The sequence below is a fragment of the Olea europaea genome, chromosome 22, assembly GCF_002742605.1.
Source record: "Olea europaea var. sylvestris chromosome 22, O_europaea_v1, whole genome shotgun sequence".
Classification (NCBI taxonomy): domain Eukaryota; kingdom Viridiplantae; phylum Streptophyta; class Magnoliopsida; order Lamiales; family Oleaceae; genus Olea; species Olea europaea.
Window position 1 is genome coordinate 4,781,830 of NC_036258.1, and position 11,499 is coordinate 4,793,328.

The 11,499-nt window shown below is 33.7% G+C and overlaps 2 protein-coding genes across 3 annotated transcripts; one reads left to right on the forward strand and one right to left on the reverse strand.

Annotated features, from left to right (window-relative positions):
• Window positions 1-282: 282 nt before the first annotated feature.
• Window positions 283-3,503, forward strand: LOC111371468. Its single transcript, XM_022993475.1, has 4 exons — window positions 283-475; window positions 651-830; window positions 1,488-1,736; window positions 2,863-3,503. The coding sequence occupies exons 1-4, from the start codon at window positions 404-406 to the stop codon at window positions 3,139-3,141; spliced, it is 780 nt and encodes a 259-aa protein (XP_022849243.1). The 5' UTR covers window positions 283-403; the 3' UTR covers window positions 3,142-3,503.
• Window positions 3,504-6,714: 3,211 nt separating this feature from the next.
• LOC111371467 lies at window positions 6,715-11,196 on the reverse strand. 2 transcript variants are annotated; one of them, XM_022993472.1, is made up of 9 exons: window positions 10,959-11,196; window positions 9,809-9,921; window positions 9,251-9,423; window positions 8,517-8,610; window positions 7,841-7,951; window positions 7,649-7,738; window positions 7,419-7,504; window positions 7,252-7,316; window positions 6,715-7,163 (listed from the first exon to the last, which is right to left on the reverse strand). In XM_022993472.1, the coding sequence occupies exons 1-9, from the start codon at window positions 11,155-11,157 to the stop codon at window positions 7,054-7,056; spliced, it is 1,041 nt and encodes a 346-aa protein (XP_022849240.1). In that variant the 5' UTR covers window positions 11,158-11,196; the 3' UTR covers window positions 6,715-7,053. The 2 variants fall into 2 exon arrangements, with proteins under 2 accessions (XP_022849240.1, XP_022849241.1); XM_022993473.1 differs by having other exon boundaries at window positions 10,963-11,072.
• Window positions 11,197-11,499: the final 303 nt, after the last annotated feature.

The window sequence follows — 11,499 nt, forward strand, 5'->3', positions numbered from 1 at the left end:
CAAAAAAGAAAAAAAAAATCATTAAAATGATTGTCAAACATAAACACAAATAATTGAAATAATTATCTCAGTTTTACATATTAGAATATGTCCTATTTGGTATAGATTAAAATTAAAATTTTAATAAAATTTTATAAAAAAATTTATAAAATGTATGATTGAAATGTATGGATTTCACAAAATTTGCGATTGCATAAATTGTTGATTTTAACTATATATTTTGATTTTTAATCGAAACCAAACGGGTATGTGTGTAAATAATTTCTTTCTATTTAATTTTTCAACACGTGCTGGTTTCGTGTTCTAACAGAAAACATCAAAAACATTTACGACCGTCCTCTCCTTTCCCTTCCATTTCCGAGAAAAATTTCTTCCTCTGAAGCTTAAAGAAAACCCCAAGAAAATGAGCCCATCTCAGAGTATTCAGAACTCACTCCCACATGATATTTCCCTCAAAATAGCTTCATCCCTTCAGGTTTTATGTCCCTTTTTTCTTTTTCTTTTTTGGGCTATAAACTAATTAATAATTTCAAACCTTTTCTTCCTAAAAAAAATCGTTTTCAGTTTTTTTGGGCATTTTTGTTTCTAATTTGGGTTGTATTAATCTTTATCGGATATGGGTTCTGAAAAAAAAATGATCTTCTTTTCAGGTTTTTGATGTGTGTTCATTGGGAAGTTGCTCCAGGTTTTGGAGGGAGCTGTGCGGGTCTGATTGTGTGTGGGAACCTCTTTGCAAAGACAGGTGGCCTGCACTTGATTTTGATAAAGATTCGTCATTTTTTCAATATCGAAATTTCGAGCTCGATCAAGAAATTGTTTCCAATTTAAAGGTCCTTCGTTTACTTGCTTTGTATTATGTTTTGAGCATTCTTACTTTGTTCATTTCAGTATAAATTCTTGTTCTTTGGGAGAATAAATTGTTATTATACAGTAATTGAGCTTTTATATTATGTTTAGCCCTTGTTTGTTAGATATTTTTGGATAATAGATTTTATGAAAAGTGATTATTTTGGAGATGAGTGGTTAAAAAGTAACTAAAAGTTATGTATTCTTCGTGCAAAATTATTTATGGGAAAAATATGAGTTTTAGAAAATGGGGCCGAACAGGGGCTTAGGTTTAGTTGTAAATGTGTGATGGAAAAATTAATAATAAATATGAGTATGAGAACCACTTTTGTAATTTTATTCACTTTTGTAATTTTATTTGATTGTGTTTGATGTAATTTTCTGGAAGCCTTGAATTTGGCGATATTTACTTGTTTAACAAATTATACTTCGAAAATATTATTTTCATAATGCTGTCTTAGTAATTGAGCAATTGATTTGGAGATGTAAATTATACCTCAAGTGCTGTTCTATTGATGGCGGTACCCGTGCGGTCTATAAATTTATTTTCTTGACGTTATATCTGATCTTATATGTGATGATAGCTTGAATTTAATTCATGAATTTTTATTATAAATTTTGGATTTTTTTGATGGCCATAGGGATGGAGGGCTTTGTATATAAACAAGCACAATGAGATAGCTGAAAAAGCAGCTTTGGTAATGAATTTTGTGGAAGATGCTTTAGCTTTTGAGTCCATTGAAGTTGGGCGTTATTTGAAAGCAATTGAATTCATGAAGTCAATGCAGTTTGGATTCAAAGATGTCCAAATGTTCTTTCTCAAACGAAAGCATAATGTGCTGCTAAATTTGGTTGGCTTGCACTACAGCATCATATGGCTGGACGTGCCGGTAATTGCTAATATAACTCAAAGCGAGTCGCCTTTATTTGCTTAGATATTCAATGATAATTGTGCATCGTAGGGAGCATAAATCTCTGCCTTATAAGTCACCATATTTGATCTTTTACTATTGTAGCATATTTGGTAAGGTGAATGTGCATATCAAACATTATCTTAGATATCTGCGTTATCTGACCTGCATTCATGCATTATTTAGTAATTTAACACGTAAAAGAAGTTAAAATTTTGGTCGTTTACTGTACACTCTTATTTAGCATTGTGTATCAAATATGATCTCAGATATCTTTTTATTTGACCTGCATCCATAATTAACACAATCTAAAATCAGTCATATTTCTTTTAGTTCCATTATTGGATGTTTTGATGTGGTAAAAAGGTTTACATCATTTGCTCGTTTTGGGATTCTGTTTATTGGTTTCACTCTACCTTGCCATCAAGTTGACATAATTCTAGACTGTGGGACATGGAATAGAATTACGCAATTTTTAGTTTTTGTACGAGAAGGGAATTGGTTCTCCTTTGTACTGAATTCCCCATAATGACCATGAACTGTTGCTCTCATGCCGTATTACTTCAGATTCAACTTGATTATTTGTAAAAGGAATCCATTGAGCCAGTATAAGTGGTAGAACCAAATACTAATATTGTGATTGACTATTTCATTAATAGTTTTACTGACTTGTTGACTATTTCATTAATAGTTTTACTGATTTGTTCGAAGGTTTCCTGTGAAATCTTTTGATTTTAGACCCAATAATTACCACTTCACATTTGCTGACATGTGGATTTGATTTTTATCTGCTGTTTGTGGAACTTAGCATATTTCTTTTTTTTTGTTAAAACAAATATTGTGAACTTTGACAATCTTTGAAGAATGCAATTCATGCATTCAAGAATTAAAAGTTGTCCTCTTACATTATCATTCATTCACACCTAATCATGATTCATGCGTAAATGATTAGAGAAAATTTGATTAGTTATTTGGTGCATATTTGTTGCAAATTAGACAGTACAATATAACCAAGATTAGTCTTTGTTTCTTCTTTAATACTATCCAGTGCTATTCAATCCTCTCTAATGAACATGTCATTGATGTTTTAACATTGTTGTTGTAGTCCATATACATCATGGAAGCACTGCATAGCAATGAGATTACAAAGAGGCAAGTGTGTGTCCAATGGTGGAAGCTTGGCAGATGGTGTCGCGGTTTTCGTTTACGTGATGAATTGTGTTCTCGTAGCGTCTCTTTGGAAGACCTAGTGGCATCCAACGAAGAAGTCCTTAGGGTGCTTCATCGAGGTGCCATTCATGAAGTCTTGCGTGTTCAGATATCTGCCGTCAAGCCTACGTCCACATCCTGGTCACACCAAGTTGCACAAAATGTGAATAAGTGAAGCTTCAATCGGCTGGGCAATTATGTATATGTTTCTGTTTAGATTATTCTCTGGTTTATGCTTTTACAAGATTAAGGATGGTCTAATGACTATTTTATCCCGCTTTGTGAAAGGGATTTAAAATGATTGCAGAAAACCCTCCTAGCCGTCCAATAAAAGAAATGTATATATTGGGCGCTGGTAAATATCTAGTGAAAGAATACGGAAGCTTTTGTAAATATTAATTTCTCATACTTTAGGGAAACTCTTTTATACCTTCCTTGGCAATGTTGAGGACACTGATTGTGGAATTGCTACTAAAGCATCACCTTTGTGTATGATGTAAATTGTCAAATATCGTTGTCATTAAAGTGATTGCGTAATCATGTGTTGCTTTCCTATTATTTAGCATAATTTGTTATTATTCGATAAATGGAGAAGTACTTATTTTCACAATGATCCCAACTGAAATGTCCATAAGCTCTGTTGATCCTCTGATAGTTTGTCTTGTGCAATGGATGATTCTGTAAGTCGCATCCATCAGAACCATGATTTATGTTTGTTCCTCCTGCAATTCACTTGTACAAAGGTGTTGTTACACTGTGCAGGCGTGAGCAATGTCCATTGAGTTTATTGTACCGGGAACCACCTGAGCATATTGAAGCATCTGCTACGGTTTTCTACGAGGACTACAAGGTAGCGTTTCTGCAAATCGTAATCTTCAAAGCTTTATAGACTCAGCAATTTCAAAACGTGCCTCTCTGTTCATGAATGTTAATTTGCTTATGCATGCTGAGTCGAATTTGTATGAGAGACATTTCTGTATCTCTTGCTGCTGATAAAACTGCATTCTTATGTGCTAATGGTGCTTTAACAATCAAAACAACTTCTTGACTGAAATCGGGCTAAGAGCATGTTTAAGTAACTTTTAGCTTCCAAACACACTTCGATAACTTAATTTTGTCTTAATTTTAAGTAAACTAAGTTACTTATTTTGAAAGTAACTCTTGCATTGTTGTCAAAATAAGTAAAGTGTTTGCGGGAATATTTTCTTCTTCATTCTTCAACAATAAATTTCAGTAATTCAAAGAGATACAATCAAATGAAAACATTATTTGGATAACAAATTATATATTCAGTCAAGAATTGATGGTAAAATGTGTACAGAATTGCTCTTCATTGGTGGAGACCTGGAGAAAGCAGCATCAATAGTGACACAAGAAAAACCAAGGGTTAAAATTGCCAGGCATGGGATATTGGGTAATGTGAATCAAACATCACTACGTAAAATACTATTGAACAAAAAGGAAATTAAAATTTTATCTAATATTTTGTGTGGTCGTGTTGAATATTAAGTAATAAAATGATCTATTACCATTTAATAAATATAAAAAATAATAATCTGCATGTTAGGACTTTAGTTACCCATGACAGAATTGATCTTTTTTAAAATGGAACTTTAAGACTTAAGCCCTCGTTGTATGGAATTGTAATCTTCGACCAGAGTGATGGCCTGATCAGTGATATAGTTTCAACGCTTAGGAAGTTTATGCGACAATTCGAGTAGTCTAAAGCTCCAGCACGATAATGTATGGATAGATGGAAAAAAGAACAAAATGATAGTAGAAGAGTCATACGTTTAGAGCTGTTGACACGATAAGTGCGACAGAGCTTGAAATTCAACGAAATCGATTACTAAAAGAAGGTAAGCTGTCTTTTCAGGTCATTAACTTTGGTTTATTTAGATTTTTGGTGTGCTTAAAAGTTAGATTTTTAGTAGATCTTGATAAAAATTAAAATGTACGATTAAAAAATTGAAAGTTGCTAGCTAATGAATCGAAATTTGAAAGCTGAAGGTCTAAATCTACCTAAGAAAACTCGTGATTTGAAAACCAAAGGCCCAACTCTTCGAAATGACTTCGGGGATTTTTAATGTAATTTTTTTTGCGAAAGCTTGTGATTTTAGACCTTTACATGTTCCAAGGTTCGAGTAAATGGTTCCTACTTTGTTCAAAGGTTCGGAATAAAATGTGCGAAAAGCTCTAATTAAATCATGAAGTTCCACAAGGGAAAAACATGTAGATTCATCAATTGGAGTGAAGAGAGTCTTCTACTATGAAGACAGTGAATTCAAAACAAAGGGAAAGAGCTATACCGTTAACACGAGGGGCAGCAATAGTAGCAAGTAACGCGTCGTCTTGGCCTGCAACTGCTCCTGCAACTGCATAGACATATCATCAACCCTACAAGAAGAATCAGTACGAGAAATACAGAAATGCCTGGTCCACCACCATCGTCGGAATCAGCGGCACAGCAAAGCTTCCCCATAATATTTCTTCTTTGCCTGATGTGTCTTATGAAACTTGCATTCAAATGTAATGAAATAAACTTTACTTAACTCAAAAGGCGACTAACGAAATTTTTAATATATTTATAATTTGGAAGGTTCGTAGCATTTGATAAGGTCTTAGTCTTTTAATTAATGTTTTTGTAGTAGTTATGCTATTATTAGTCGACCAATGTCAAGCTGTTAAACCTTTTTTTTAGTGTAGGATTCTTTGTTCAACCAATTATACTTTTCTTTTAATTTTTTAAACAAATGATTCGTTTGTCTTTGGAATCTTTCTTTATTTAAGCGAAGATTAATATATGACTCACGAAATTTATGTCAAGTAAAATTTTAAAGAAACTGTTGGTTTGTTGTATAAATTGTCTTAGGTATACTCTTTCGTCAAAGAGTATCTTTCTAGTACTTAAAATTCATGTGCGGTGTTTATTCAATAGTCAATTAATTCCGAAGTTTTGAGAATTCAATATAAGGTCATGATAGACAAGTTGCTTATTAACAAGTGTCAAGTCGATGTTCAATAATGTATACATCTAAAGCATCCAACCAAATCATTAGATTTGAAACTCGTTTCTAAATCGAGGGATTTTCTAGTAGGATGACGCTCTACTTTCTCAGTGGACTTGGGTATCATCGCCCATCACCCAATGAATAATTTATCAATAGTCTTTTCATTTTCGATTTACATTTTTACATTCACAAATATAAAAAACGAGGTGAAAGACATGTATGAAAATCAAAAGTCTTGAAGCCAAGTTTGTCGAATCCTAACTAAAAGGAAAACAATCAAATCAACAAGTTGTTTCAAAGTTTGTCAACCACGTCGGTGAGTGAGTGCGTGGGGAATTAAAAGTACATGACAAAAGTAATTGACATTGAAGTTTTAAGAATTAGAAAGTTCATCCCACTAAAGTAAATATTGAAATTCTTTTTTTCACATAGAATAATGACGGCATGTTACGAATTTGACCACAAAATTTCCACTGACCATTCTCTATTTGTTAGTAATAGAGATGCATTTTCAATCGGGCGACTCTTATTTGATCCTTTGACCCACCAAATTCGGCACATGCCTTGGCAGTGCAGTGCTGTGTGCATTTCTGTAAATACAGGGCCAATCTAACAAATAAATGTGGGTCGGGTTGGATTCATCCGCATACAAAATTATGTCATTTATATCTTTGCGCAATAGGTAAAGCAAATGTAAACAAACCAAGCAACAGAGTAGTGTCTAGCTATTAAGGACGTAAACAGAATTTGGTTCCAAAATACTTAAATCCTTCAGTTCTAGCGCATAAGTTCTACACACTCCTAATTGATAATATATAGGTAGATACATTGACGGCATGTTTCATCGAGAGAATTTGATAGTACTTTACGTATTAAGAAAAGCTATCACATAAGATTTGAGATTATTACAGAACGGGGACCAAATACACCAAAGAATGGACAAATCAAGAACCAATGCACGATTTTTTACGTTAACAAGGTATCATAATTACCCCGCTTAGAATGTACACACATTCAAGGCATGCAAATGAGATGCTTCATTGATTTTCTCAGACAATATGGGTTAATTGCAAAAGTTATTCGGAGACACCAAGGAAATGAGCAAAGCTTGGATATTTCGGTTCCCAGCCTAATTCTGCACGAGTTTTCGAGTTGTTTAATTTCTTACCTAAAGGATCCTTTGTTCCTGAAGAAACAATAATTGTTGCATCATTACGCATTCACTATATAAAAGAGAAGAGTAGTTGTATTACAAATAATTGCAAAATATTTACCAGTAAAAGCTCCAAACTTCTTGCCATATTTTCCACTCTTATCAACCAATTCCATGACTTCCTGCCTGAAAGAATTCAAGAAGGTATGATGATAATTGCATCTAGGCTCCTTATATGTGTAAACTGTTCTGCTACGAAGTGCAAATGTATTTGGTAAACAAAATGACCTTGATAAAGGGTGATTATCACAGCCAAGAAAGATCCGCCCACGGAGTTTCTTCTTCAAGATTGCGATTGAAAGTGAAGCTGCATCCTGTACAAGTCACAAGCCGTTATTTCTGTTCAAATTACATCACTGACTATATAAATGAAGCAAATGATCATAATCAATTAATTTATTCAGAAAAATGAAAAATGGAGAGGGGTAATGAAAGTAACAGTACAAGAATTCACTCACCTCATAGTGTATTAGATTAAGGATGTGATCTGGACGAACATCGCTAATCCCTTTCTCTAACCAGTATGTATACGCACCTCTATCGCCTTTGTATTGCATGTTAAGGTGATTGTGTTTATAGTTCAAAGTCATATCTTGAACGTAAAAGCATTGCTTACTGATCATTTACTAATCGATATCTATAAAGGATATGTAGAGTCCGGCCAGTCTGACAACACTACCACCTGCCTCCAGCACTACTTTCTCTGCCTTGAGAAGAACATCTGTTCTGGGGCTCCTCCCAATTGGAACTACTGGAGTATCCTATGGACCATGAGGAACAAATTAAATCTTAGTAGCATCCATGGGATATTTTTAAGACCCAAAAGTGTAAGAGTTCTATGCATCTCTAAATAAAAGTGGTTTTACTTCTGAGGAAATAGTTAGCTTCTGAATTGGTAAACCTCATTAAAGCATCTCCAATAATCTCTTTAAGAGTGAGATGCCATTTTTTTAAAAGAGCCAAACCTTGAATTTAGGCTCCAGCACACTCTTTAGTTTAAACTTTTAAAATAGAGAGTGGGTTGGCTCTTTACATTTGGAGAGCCAAACTCACACTCTATTTGTATTTTATTATGATGGCATTTAATAAAAGCATAAGTTTCAATGCTCCACTACTTAGATAATTCATATTAATTGAATATTTTACCTATGGACATCAAAAAAAAAAAAAATTATATATATTTTGGAAAATAAGGGGAAACAATAAATGATTGCTGAAAAAAGTAGAATAAAGAGTTCGTGGAAATTTTATTCTTTAAATTTAAAGATGCTATTTTCAAATAAAGAGTCTCTTAATTAAAAAAATGAAATATGTTAACTGCAATACCTCATCACAAGATCCATTATCACTGCAGTCATAGGGAGCAGAGCTTGAAGTAAATACGAAAGAGCCTTCACCATTCCAATTTAATGTTGCTTCCCTGTTTGTGACAAAGCGAACCAATAAATTTGGCATTTGGCTACAGTTATTATGCCATCTTAATTGGGTAAATGCAATAATTTAAGAGTGAATGAACTTGTTTATGTTTCTTTAGACAGGTATAGGAAAAATGAAAATCATCTCATAGATGAACGGCATATGACAGGCACAATAAACCTCGATTTCTTGCCAGAAGTTGACTTTTCCAGAGAATCGTGTTGTGCTTTTTTAACCCAAATTATGGACACAAATACCAGTTTTCAGGACTTCTCCATTCACTACCTTTTCGTCATTTATAGATGCATGAAACTGGACAGGCTTAAAATGATGCAGTTCTCTTCCTATCTTTTAGGCTATCTAATATACTCCATAAAATATTCAAGCAACTTGGCGGAGCTAAAAACTAGAGGCCATAAGACATATACTAATACTTCAAACGAAAAAAAATGAATTGGGCCAGATGAGAACTATCAACGCCGTAATATACTTTTACAAGGACATCTTTAGATGTGACCTACAATTAACAAGCCCAAAACTAAAACATGGGATAACAGCTGCAGATCACGATACAACGTATCAAATGGTAATTTGTAGATAAAAGTTGAAGCAGGTTACGTAGAGCATTGACCCTTTACAAATACCTAACATCACCAGGGTAATCTGGAGTCCGCGATGGAGGAGCACAGAAAATCACATAAGGAATCTTGTTACTGACAGGGGTTCCCTTTCTAGATGGAGTAATGCCCATTTTGATCAATTCATCATGATGATCACTTGTCATAGTCTGCCCATAAATTTGACAGCCTGGATGTTCCTGCCATGGTAGAAGATTTCACATTGCTCAGCATTCCCTTTTGACATATACATTTCCTTTTTTACTTGTTCGCATTGAAGTTGCAACAGCCCATTGAGAGTGAGAAGCATAAGGTACAACGTGATTTCCAAGTGATCTTTCAACGCCAAATATAAATAACAAGAAAATTTAATATCATTGTTGTGCCCAGGAAAACTTGAAAATAATACTAACTTTACCTATCCAGATAGACAGCCTAAGAATTTATTTGCTAAATGATTTCCCATATGACAATTTACCACGTGACAACTACACGTTCACTGAGTGTATCAAACCATACATTAAATGTATCATATTGACAGACACAGAAAGAAAACATTAATTAATTCTACAATAAGCTCAAAACCTCTCGCCATTTCTCAGCCACCATGCGCCCTAGAACACCTGGTCCAACAATCAGTAAGTCATTAGCTCCAACCATTCCAGCAAATGAAGCTTCCAATTCTCCCTCCAGTGCACCTTCAACATATGAAACATAAAATTATAAATCACAGATACGGTAACTGTATCAAATTGTTCTGTTCACAAACTGATATCACATGTGTCTCTTACATAGATTGTAATGAAAATTCACATCGGTTGAGTAAATACATTAACAGAACTCGCGCGCACACAATTTATATGCATATCTTAGATCATTTATAACCTCATCTTAGCATAACATAATTCGTAGACACACATGATTTGGCATCCCAAATGATTTGCATTTAAACACGGGTTACCATCTCATCCAAAAGCTTAAACTATCATAAAGAGTCACATGTATTCATTTAAATCTTGTGCTTTATGTACGGATAAAATTGTACGATTGCAGCTCTAACATGCATGCTCCTGAGAACATATATATTTCCTTTCAGATATTTCTTTTTCCCCCAAAATTGACACACATATAAGGCATTGCGCAAGCCCCAGAGCATGTTTGGCTAAGCTTAAAAGTTTACTTATTAGTAAATACGTACGTTCTAAAATAAATATTTATTTATTGGTTGAACTCTGGAATATGAAAGTAACTTAACTGAATAGTAATTCTTTCAAAATGAGTAACTAAACCAAGAAAAAACAATGCATCCAAAGTGTGGAAATTAAGAGTAACTTTTAATTATTTTTAGGCATAGCTAAAACATGGCAATCAACACCCACGTACACAAATATTAGGAAAAACCAATTTAGTAATTCAACCAACAGCTAATTACAAACGATAATGCGCAGAGTACAATACATTTTCATACTCTCTGCGTGAAACGATAAATATTTAAGATCATTCCAGCATCAGGAATTCAATCGCCACCAAAAGCGAGTATAGACGGTATCAGAGAGGGTGCAACGCAGTCGTACTCTAGTCTATATACGTAGGAAAAAAAATGAAAAAATCACTCTAGCAAAAAAACGAATTCCTGTTAATTCAAATAAAATCAAAATTCAAAAGAATGGCAAAATTACATAATCAAAAAGATCACACAATCCCGTACAAGTGCGTGAGTGAGAGAGAGAAATACCTACGGTAGATGAAGCGTTAACTTTGAGCAACGGACGGTTGATCACTGAAAATGACGTACTGAAACTGAAAAATCTTCTGGAAAATGAGAAAAAAGCAGACGAATTTAAGCAGAAGCTGAAATTAGAAATAAACTTTTTCGGCGAATCCAAACGTCCCCTAATTCGAGAACTGGGAATGCATACAGTGATGGTACTCATGGCCCTATATTGAAGATATCGATAGAATTGAAATACGGGGAGAAATCTTTTTTTTTTTTTTTTTTTTTTTTTTTTTTTTTTTAAATTTTTTGTAATTATTAAATTAGTGGATGTTGGATACCCAATCAGGAGTCGACACGTGGGAGTGGATGACATTTGAAATGGATAGACTTTGCTTTGTAAGGGGGTGGAAAAAAAAAAAAAACCTAATTAGCCCATAGTTGTACTTTATGTAACAAAATACTCCCTTAACTTCAATAAATATTCACTTATGCGTGAACACATTTTGATTTGAACTATTTTATAATTAAATCATTTGAAACGATTTGTAAGTACTTCAAA

What these genes read in the sequence shown, in the direction of transcription:
- LOC111371468 (XM_022993475.1), top strand. Translation starts at nt 404, where the DNA reads ATGAGCCCATCTCAGAGTATTCAGAACTCACTCCCACATGATATTTCC. An exon ending in AAATTGTTTCCAATTTAAAG is followed by an intron (nt 831 to 1,487) that starts GTCCTTCGTTTA and finishes TGATGGCCATAG; the next exon opens with GGATGGAGGGCTTTGTATAT. An exon ending in TCATATGGCTGGACGTGCCG is followed by an intron (nt 1,737 to 2,862) that starts GTAATTGCTAAT and finishes TTGTTGTTGTAG; the next exon opens with TCCATATACATCATGGAAGC.
- LOC111371467 (XM_022993472.1), bottom strand. Translation starts at nt 11,157, where the DNA reads ATGAGTACCATCACTGTATGCATTCCCAGTTCTCGAATTAGGGGACGT. An exon ending in TGGCTGAGAAATGGCGAGAG is followed by an intron (nt 9,424 to 9,808) that starts GTTTTGAGCTTA and finishes CTACCATGGCAG; the next exon opens with GAACATCCAGGCTGTCAAAT. An exon ending in TCAGACTGGCCGGACTCTAC is followed by an intron (nt 7,739 to 7,840) that starts ATATCCTTTATA and finishes AACATGCAATAC; the next exon opens with AAAGGCGATAGAGGTGCGTA.